The sequence below is a fragment of the Anopheles cruzii genome, chromosome 2, assembly GCF_943734635.1.
Source record: "Anopheles cruzii chromosome 2, idAnoCruzAS_RS32_06, whole genome shotgun sequence".
Taxonomy (NCBI): Eukaryota; Metazoa; Arthropoda; class Insecta; order Diptera; family Culicidae; genus Anopheles; species Anopheles cruzii.
The window spans coordinates 7802380-7812904 of NC_069144.1; the positions used below are offsets into that span (position 1 = coordinate 7802380).

The 10525-nt window shown below is 49.9% G+C and overlaps 1 protein-coding gene across 1 annotated transcript; it reads right to left on the reverse strand.

The window, feature by feature from the left end:
• Positions 1-2241: 2241 nt before the first annotated feature.
• Positions 2242-9578, reverse strand: LOC128268260 (transcription factor Sox-19a-like). The gene is made up of 2 exons (XM_053005310.1): positions 9394-9578; positions 2242-2692 (listed from the first exon to the last, which is right to left on the reverse strand). Exons 1-2 carry the CDS (start codon positions 9552-9554, stop codon positions 2242-2244), a joined length of 612 nt encoding a protein of 203 aa, XP_052861270.1. The 5' UTR covers positions 9555-9578.
• Positions 9579-10525: the final 947 nt, after the last annotated feature.

The following is a 10525-nucleotide window of genomic DNA, read 5'->3' on the forward strand; positions in this document are numbered from 1 at the left end:
CTTGCGGGTTGATGGCGTCACCCTCCGATTGTTTCCCCGACAGTCCCGGCTGCCTGATAGTGGCCGATACGAAGGCAAATGATACCCTGCTTTCGTTGCATAAGCCGTTCCAGAAGGGACAGCCGTAAACGTAAAGATAAGTTACAAAAACAAACGCATCCTTTTTTGGATTCTTCAGATCGGTCGCGTCGGAGATCACAATTGTTGATTGTGAATCGCGGCGTGGAACGTGACGCGAATGCCCAGAGCGCCTCTTGAATCGTTACGCGCCGTGCCGTGCGCTTCCGGCCCACCGGAAGTGGCCGGAATAATGGTGGAGGTCCAATCCTTTCTTTCATCCACCCCCCGGGGGCCCCGAAAACAGGGAACATTGGCAGTCAATTCACGCAGCCTGGCTGCTGGCTACGGGCGGACAACAATGAGTGTTAATACAAGATTCGAGATCCATCTTCCGCTCCGAACCGAATCCGTCGGGTGACGCGATTGATTTTTATTTAAATTCGCACGTGTTACACGGCTGCTCCGGGGGACACGCACACGGCTTTCGGGGAGGCAAGAAAAAAAACGGGGCCAAATAAAAGGCTCCTTTTTGGGGACGAACTCACAGTCAGAGTCAATAATGGCCACGGAAGTCACACGCTTCGCCGGGCTTGGAGGCCGCTCTTTCGGCATCCCGGTCACGTTCGCCGCGGCTAACAAAGCAAATGATGGCCATCCGGCTGACAATGGCTGGGCGCAGAGAAAGGGTCCTGTTGCCCTACAGGTGAACCAACGATAGGAACGGCGGTGTCCTTAGAACATAATATTTTGCAGCGCAGGGAAGCTTCGGATTTGTTCGTAAAATGAGGCAAACTTGAACATTTTTCTGTTGTTATCTTACACCAAGGTGCGTGTGTGTGTTTTTTGTGTAGTATATTTTGATATGATTTATTTGCTAGTGCTTCTTTCGGCACCCTGATCATGGATTAAATAAAAATGCGAAAACAAAATGAAACCAAACAGAAAGAACTTATAGGAAAACATTGATTTATTCATTCCCTCCAAGTCGTCTTTCTCTCACTGGGCCACAACTAAGAACTGGAGCAACTTAAACTGCTAACCGACTTAACACGTAAACCCTAATCGATTACTCACTGGATCACTTACTGTAAAATGCAACATACCAAGCTAGAGAGAGAGAGAGTGACAGCAGCCTCGGAGGAGCGGGAACCTCAAACTATCGTTTTCAAAAGGGTGTAACAATTTTGATTAATCTGTTGCCGGTTGCAAACCATAATTTCCCGAAAAACACAGTGAACGGAACGGAGAGAAACCTTCCACCGGTGTGCGATAATGCGGTCACGCACTGTCTATTTGCTTTCACCTCACCGGCGTCGTTGCCCCGGTTAAATACCAGGTACGTTGCATGCCGTTCCCCGTTGTGTGTTGTCTTGTGTTTTTGGTTCACTTACACGCTCCTTTACATCCCGGCCCTTATCACAATGTACACAATCGCTTATCGTGTGCGGCTTTAAAAACGCTGCACAGCTACGTGCCCGGCGGCAGCGCGCGCATTTTAGTTTTGTATCATTCATTCCGATCCAATATTTTCTCCGTCGCTCCGTCTCTTTTTCTCCCGCCACAGGGACAAACACAGCGTGGGGAGCTTATCTTCCGGTTCCTGGACCGATTGGCCGACTTTCCCCAGCCCGACGGCAGTCATCTTTCCAGCCGACACAATCTGTTTGATGCACTTTTTGCGTACCGCACTGTACCTTACTGATGGCCTACTGTGTCCATTTCTATTCCTCTTCTGATCACACTCTAATAGGCTAGCTGCTGGGAGATGGAGGGGTCTTGTTTAAAATAAACTCTACCATCGAGAGAGAGAGTGTGAAAGAGAGAGATAGAGAGAGTGAGAAGTTGAGGTTTGCTTTTTACTATTAGGAGTCACACATAGACACCAAATTGAGCTGCGTGAGTCCGAAGAGAACGGCATGGCACGGGATGAAGCACGGGGTGCAGAGGTTTATGGTATGTACAATGATTGGACCCATCGGGGCCCTGCGCCTTATTTACCACCCCTTAAGCGGGGTGCCAGAACTTAAGTCGCGGACATTCACGTCATCGCCGGACTAAAATCATAATTATAAGCCTAAAACTATGATAAATGGTGATGAAATTCGGAGCTGCAGCATTCGGAGCCTGCTCTACTGCTCTACTCTAAACGTTATGCTCGGCGCTGAAGCGCAGTGGCGTAGGTCAGATGACGTTGCCGGACTGTATAGGCGACGGCGGGGCGATCGGTGACGGGGGCGACGACTTGGGCGGCTTGATGTAGGGCAGCGGGAGGGCGGCGTGCGGTGGGCCGACCCCGTACGCGGACGGGACGACGGTGGACAGCAGATGCGGTCCGTACAGGTTCCAGAACGCTTTCTGGTGCAGATCGTACGCGAAGTGGTACGAGGGGAAGATACCGGGCGGTAACCCCACCGGGGTGGTCAGCTGGGTTGGGCTGAACGAGCTCTTGCCGACCGGTGACTGCGACTGGCGGGATTGGCCCGATCCAAGACAGCCGTCCTTGCCCGACCCGGAACCGGCGCCATTCGAGAGACCATTCCCGGCCGCGGTCGGTGTCGGCGATTTGACCAACGGTTTCGGTTTCCTCCGTGGCCGGTACTTGTAGTCCGGGTGTTCCTTCATGTGTAGTGCCCTTGAAGAAATGGGTAAAGGAAACGAATAAATAAGCCGGTGTCGGTGCCGTGGGATTGATAACGATTCAGTTAGTAAGAAATGTGACATTGAAATAGTTTTTTTGGCCGTTAAACATTTTCAAACCGATCAGCGTGATCGTGTTGAAGCAACGACATCGCGGGCTTTTTGTCACCCGCCGAGGCGCCCCGGGCGGGTCGAGTGATTTTTAATCGATAAATCTATGTTTGCTTTCGCTATCACAAATTGTTGCTCCGATAAAACGGGACTTTCGGAGAGTGATAAACGGCGGCAGGACGAGGAAGAGGAAAGCCAGTCTCATTATTTACGCTTCCACTATTAGCATATCGATAAAAGAGGTTTGCAGTTCCGTAGAATGTGACGTTTTAAGGACCGTTGATGCGACTCACCGATGTCTCCGATGATGATGTCATAAATGTGAGTAATAACCCATTCCAATTTCAATAAATATTCAATAATTTCGCGAGCAGCACATTCAATACGAAACAAGACAAATGATGTTCAATAGTACAATAGTTGTACAATTCACCATATTTTACAGAAAAACTATTAGAACCACGTTTTTCTGGGATCGTTGAAATTTATTACACTTGATCCGTAGAAAAAATACAGGAAATCGTTTTGGAAAATCGTCGAATGACTGAAAGAAATTAGTACAAGGCTGAATAAATGTATAGTACTTCAAATCATAATATCGAGGCTCCGAACTTATTGTTGTAAAATATAATGCCACGCTTTTGAAGTAACATTAATTGCAGAGCTCCGTAACTGTTACCGGAAACGCATCATCACGCCACCCCCTAACGCAAGACCAGATCGAAACAGAGTAAACACCTTAAACGCACAACATGATTCATACGCGATGCTTCGGCATTAGAGAGTGCCATAACCTCACCCACGTGCCGACCAGCCAGAGCCATCTCCACGATTTGTCACTCGCGCCCAGCTGGTAAGTCAATTTTTGACTCCGAATGAATGGAACCACCAGACCAGACTACGCACGGCGTAATCCGATAAAATAATCAAATAAATTCACTCCTTTTCGGCCACATCGCCCCACATTGATGCTCGCCGCCACCGGGTTTTCCTCGAAGCCGAACCAGCACCAGTCATGTGCGGTGAACAAAGCGCCGTGACAATTGCGCCATTAATTGCGCCCTGCCCAGAGTGTGAGCGAGGAAGGAAATGAAATCAAATAAAATAATACGCGGCGCGGCTCACGCACACGCACGGCACGGCGTGAAAAGTGTGAGTGGCCGGAGAGAAAGAAAACAAAAAAGAAAGTACGCCCCAACGTGGAGCCCCAGCGTGGCTCCTCGTGGCGGCGGTGGCTACAAAGTGAGCAAGGATTATGACGCGGGCGGCCGACCGGATTGACCGCACCCGCGCGCAGGCTCGTCGACAATGGGAAAATTAATTTGATCCTGTTTTTCATTATTTCATCGAGCGTACCATTTGTTCGCTCATTATGCCACTTTTGTTCGACCGCTTCCCGGGGCCATTGTTCCCTGGCGCGGGGCGCGAGTCCTGCTGTCCTTTTTGGCGTCGTTTCCCTTCCCGGCATGGTGCTGGGGTTTGTTCCTCATTCCTGGTTTGATGGTGTGGTGTCATTTGTTGTGCAAACACTTGAATGCTGGAGTAGGGCTCCACTTCCGGAGCGAGGATTGAAGACAGTGTTTGGCGAACGAACAGAACGGACGATCGATTGGATTGGATTACAATACCTTGCCAGAGGCACAGACAGTATTTCAATATTTAAAAATATTACGATAAAATGTTGAATGTAATCAATCTAATCAAATAATGATCATGAAGCCCTCGGACAATAAGTCACTGGTACAACGGGGCAAGAGTCACAATTAAGCCGAATCGGTTACGAAACTCGCCAGTCAGCCCGCGTGATTCATTGTTGAATGTTATCTATTGGCTAAACACGAAGACTCAGCGATCCAGGTGTAATAATGATTAGTCTTTTTTTTCGCCGAAACGGTCCCAATAGTGAAAATCATCAGTAATCGATGACGGTTCACGATTCCTTGAACCAGACGATAAACCGAAACCGGCTGATTCGAGCGTGGTTCAAGCGTGCAAAACAAAGCCCACCCAACAAATGGTCAGCACCTCCGAAACACGAATCGATCCTCTTCACACTTATTTTCTCGGGCGCTTCAGTCGAATCGATTAACTGTCTTGTCACACTCCAGTCACAGAACAATAAAAGGACCCCCTAATGTCCTTTGCCTCGCCCCACACTAAATATCGACCATCCGTCGGGTATCGCATTTTGTTTCAAGTATTTGCCCTTTTGACTCTCTGTATTTGACTTGTGGAATGGAACGAAAACAAGCCCCCAGTCCGCAGCCTCCGGCCACTTCCGGAAGCTTCCCGGAAGGAACTGTCACGCCCGTGTTGTGGTTGTTACTGTTTTTTTTGCGCTTGCTATCTGTCGCGTCGGCCACCACCACCACCACCAGCCAGCCGTGTGTCCGATAAGCGGATTGTGTGTGTGTGACAGTGTGAGGTTGGCATCACATTTTATGCTCCCTCCCTCGGGGGGAGGTTGGCAATACTTTCTTCTTCCTTCAATAACCTTCCGGGTTTTGGAGGGCGCTTCGTTCCGCTCCGCTTTTAAAGGGGCCGTTTGTCGACCTTCCGGTTCGATGTTCCGGTGGGTTTTATGCGCCGCGTGTTATCACACGATTGTGTGGCGGCGGCCTGGGGACGGGGACAGCTTTTTTGCGGGTGGGAAAATGTCAAACCAATAGCTCGACAGCGAATTGAAGAATTGAATCGATCCCCTTTTTGTGGTTTTTGGTTGTTATATGTAACTTTCTGTGGGGATATCGGTGGCCATAACTATCAATTGAATATGCGTTCTGCTCGCTATTATGAGATCCTGAACGGCACTCGAAAACAGTTCCGTGCCAAACATTGCCAGGACAAATTTACCCATTTTAAACTCATGTTTGTTTACGTGAATCTGTCCAAACTCTGGTTAGACCCAAAAACGGCAGTTCGAAGGAATAAGTTCGAGGAACGTTACTGGTTTATGTTAACACAGCATAATTATCTGTTTACTTTTTCCACCCGAGCTTTGTCCCTGCTGCTGGCTGGCTAATATGTTGCCGGGGCTGGGAAAGCATTTCTCTCCGTTCTGCTTTCTCCGCAGCTTCCCCCGGATCGAAACGCTCATGGCCTTAAAATAAATAAACCACCAAAGCACTTCATTCATCGCCGCATCCGCTGCTGCTGCTGGCTCTGTTTTTTATGCACGAAATGAAACGAAATGTCATGTTTTCCGTGCGCCCGAAAGTCGTTAAAAAAGGGAAACTTGCCACCGAACTATAGGGCGTATCCTCCAGACAGACGGAGCCCGCCGCTAAAGTGACGAAATACTCCCAAACAATCAGACGGGGCCATCGCGTGTGATGGGTGCAAAACATGAGCCCGAAATTAGTTTTCGTGTAACCGGAGCGGAGCAGAGAGTGTCCTTAACGGGCCCCGATAACGGTCCGTCCGCTCTCGAGCATGTGGTCGCCATCGGTATGCGTCTGCGGCCATTAATGTTTCGGTGTGCAATGCATTCAGCATCTCTGCACTTGTGCCGCAGTGCAGAGATTAAGGACTTCCTCAACAACTTGTAAGGGAAAAGTAATAAATTTCATTCGAATCCGTGCGTCCTTCTTGTGTACCTTGGGTACGGGCAGATGTTTGCTTTGGCCCCGTCGCCCCCTTGCCCTCGCATTTGTTTGCTTGCAGCAGGCCGTGAGAGTGTCTTTTATCTGGCACAGTTTTCACTTTCACCGCATCGAACGGGTCCCGAAATCGTAAAGTGTAACCGAAGCCCCGAAAGGCTATCAGCGGGAAGGTCGGTCGGCATATGCGAGTTAAAACAATGCCGCTTCCGGTGGCAGCAATCGCTCGAAGTCCTTTCGGCTTTCGGTCCGGAACGATGTCTCGGATGGATCACGAATGAGTGAATCACGTTCAATGTGCGGCCTCGTTGGCGGCCCCATTGTTGGCGCGCCCCCCCCGGTGAAACAATAGGCTTAAAATTTAAACACAACAGCCCCATTTAAGCCGGGCCAAAACAAAGGATGGTACGGACCCGGACGTCTAATCCGAACCATCGTCCCTTTTTTCTCACACACACGCCATTCGTTAGCACCGACAGGACATTCGCTCGTCGCCGGAACACGCACTGCACGGATGCAACTGCACTGGTTGATTGCAACAATGCGTTGCGCTAACCTGTCCCTGCCGAAAGAGCCATTGATTGTGGTCCGAGCATTGCACGTTGCGCTTTTAATTCGCGCCTGTTTGTCTTCCGGCGAGGCGTGGCGTAAAATTTATCGCCTCAAAACTCGGTTTGCTCTGCGAAACAAACGAAACGATTAGTGCACGCTCCTCGACTCGGTCGGAACCTTCGGCCCCCGTGTCCGGCGGTCCGGCGGTCATCAGTCAACCCGGAAGCGGGCGGATGTAATTAAGTCGTTTTGGGTCTACTGTTAATTAAGGTCCCATTTCCTGGGCTTCCGGAAAGGATTCATTTCTCTGGACATCCGGTCGGGTCGGACACCCCGGGGGGCCGTACAGTACCTACCGGTTGGCGACAGTTATTACTGGGACTGCGCATCAGTCAGGTATATATTAGGCAGTGAATATAACGATCGTATAAGGATATCCATAATTCCGATGACATTTTATATTGTAAGTTATTCAAAGGGATTATTCACAGTATTTTTTAGATGGTTTTCGTCAATTTAACGGCTAAGAAACAATTACGGTCGGATTGGACGGAGTGAATAAGATGTTTTGGGAACCATCATTCTTGAGACTAAATTGAAAGTCAAACTAATTTTCTCACAGCTCCCGTTGGCAGCTGAAGGTCCTTCTTCGAAACAACCTCTTGAATCTGGCATTAGAGCCCCTTCCGATTGAAAACTAACAAAATTAAAGTAATTGGACATCAAAATTTGTCAAAAATCGGAGCCCCCGTCAAGGACCGCCAGCCAGATTGAACGACAGATGCCAAAGTGTTTGTGTGTCCCGCGACATACTGTGACGACTTTTCCCGATAGCAATGGACGGGCCATCAACCTGCAGCAAGCCTCCGAAAGCCCCTCGGCCGTCGTCGGCCGACGTTGTCGTCGGATGCAAATTGAAGTCCTCGAGGATTGCCTGCCTAAGTTGCGCAAACAATCGAGAGAGAGAGAGAGGAACTCGTAAATATTGACCCGAAAAAAAACAACAACAACACACCGCGGACCAAGAACAAAAATCCCATCCCGTGGAGTAGGTATTTCCGCTTTCGTGGTTCGTCTGTCGTTTAATGTGCGTGTTTTTTTTTTATGTTGGATCGCTTTTTGTGTTTCCACTCATTTAGGGCCGTTTTTGGACCGGGGTTTGCTCGCATGCTGGCCCGGGCTGGTGTGTTGGTGTGACTTACTGACGAAATGACTTACACATGTGCGATTTCCGCTGCCGTCCGGTCTCAAAAGAACCATCAAGCGTTTCACTTTCAACCGAACGAACCAAAAAAGCGAAAAGAAAAACCCGCGCAACATAACATATTCGCTCCGGCCCAATGTGTGCGCCGTTTGATGCGTGTTCGGGCCGTACTTTGCAGCCTCACAGCACAACAAAGCATAAACGCAGCGACATTCAAGACACAACACATCTGGTTTCTGTTGACCAAACCTTCGCCCGGAACGATCTGGGGTCTCGGGTTGGCGGCGAGTTCGCGTTTAGGAGATGTTAAAAATCTTTTTGCACGAACGCTTTCTTCAAACGACCCACGGTTTAGCGAAAACAGCTGTTCCATCCCCGGCAGCTCTCTCTGCGATCTGTTTCTGGGGTCTAAAAATATCGACATCGGCAAACTAGAACGTTGGCCCAGTTAGGGCCATTTGATAAAGTAGACAACAAACAGCACAAAACATCGGCACAATCGATTCAACTAAGTGGACCCTCTATTTTCGGTCCGGATTAACCACAGCTGGCAGATGGAAAATTGGACCGTTTCGTCGGTTGATCGATTGTTTTCCGATCGCGATTCGTGATTTTTTGAGGCCATATTTAATCAGTTTGTCAGGACTTATGGAGGCGCCTTCGACCCGTTTTTTTATTGCGGTCCACTAATCCGCGCGTTACGCAATAAATTGCTTGTTATCGCGTCCATCGATTGTTTATTCTTCAGATTTATTTCGTGTACCACAACAGATTCCTGCCAACATCCAGCATGGTCGGTTGCTCTTGCGGCACTAAGGCCTTCCGCTGAGCCGAGAAACCCGCGATAGTTATCTTCATCCCCCAAATATGGTTTATCTTCAATCCAATCTTGGCAATCGATCGATTTCGAACGCCGAATCATGGTCGAACCCGAACATGGCTCATTAGGGGGCTTAAAAGGGAGCTGCCCACGACGCGGCCCGTGTTTGGGGCGTACGATATGATTTGAATGTTTTGTGACCCCAACACGCGCTTTTATGATCGTGATCGATAGTAACAGGCGTGAGTTCCGCGGGGTGCGAAATCCGTTTGTGGATCGCTTATCGCTCGCACCGCCAAAAAGACGGTGAGTCACGCTCGTAACACGCAGTAGCGTGACATGCCGGGTGGTTAATTTCGCCTAATCACGATGATGATGCCCCGACGGCCGAATGACCGCGCGAGCCTTACCTTAACCGTTTGGCTTCGTCGATGAAGGGCCGCTTCTCGCCCTCGGTCAGCAGCTTCCACTGGGCGCCCAGGTTCTTGGAGATTTCCGAGTTGTGCATCTTCGGGTTGTCCTGGGCCATCTTACGCCGCTGGCCCCGGGACCACACCATGAACGCGTTCATCGGCCGCTTGATGTGCTCCCCGACCGCGGCCTGCTGTGTGGTGGTGGGACTGTGGTGTTTCGTCGTGGTCATGTCCATCTTGGACGGCAAGATTCGCTGATCACCCGGTTTTTAAATTGCGCCTTTCGATTGTTTTGTCTTACTGCACGAATCGAGCACTTTCAAACACTCACTGATGGAACATTATTCTTCTTCGTCACGCACGCCACGACAGCGCGTGAGGAACACGCGGCCTCCGAAGACAAAAGATGCTTTTATCGTAGGGGCGATAGATTGCTGTCTTATCTCAACCCCCCGGCACCTCGAGCACCTTATCAACCCTGTTTCGGTAAGTGGTGGTCCTTCGGTTCCGCGCCGCACACACTACAATTTCACCAGCCAATTGACGACGCGAGCTTAAAATTTCTCCATTTACGCGCCATCACTTGAAGGGTTATTGCGAACGGATTGCAGCGGATTGTAACCATGGCACGGGATGTCTACTGAGTCACTGGCTGCTACTAACACGCCGGAACACGGACTTTTCAACGACCGACCGCGCGAGATTCCGATGTTTTCACGCTGGATGCCAAACGCATAATGGCCCCTATCATAATCTGGCCCACTGTTGATATTTTGATAAAAAAGGCGAGCACCGCACAAAGCGGCATTGTGTTTGTGTGCGACCGTGCTCTGGCTGTGTGTGTTGGTTGTTGTCGGCGTTTGAATGAGAAGCGCGTGTACCGAGCGGTTCCGTGCCGCAGGATCGCGCACTTTTTCCACTCCACTCCACGGAAAGCCGAGGATGACTTTCCGACATCAGCGCAGAGAACGGGAAAATAAGTGGGAAAAAGCCGAGCCCGGCTGCGAGTGAGAGAGAGAGAGAGAGCACACAGAGAGCACGCACACACACTGACGGCCCTCCATACAAATAAAAAGGGAAAATGGGACGTGCGAAAGAAGGAGAGTGCACGGCCAGAACGGGATAACAC

What these genes read in the sequence shown, in the direction of transcription:
- LOC128268260 (XM_053005310.1), bottom strand. Translation starts at nt 9,554, where the DNA reads ATGAACGCGTTCATGGTGTGGTCCCGGGGCCAGCGGCGTAAGATGGCC. An exon ending in GACGAAGCCAAACGGTTAAG is followed by an intron (nt 2,693 to 9,393) that starts GTAAGGCTCGCG and finishes CATTTCTTCAAG; the next exon opens with GGCACTACACATGAAGGAAC.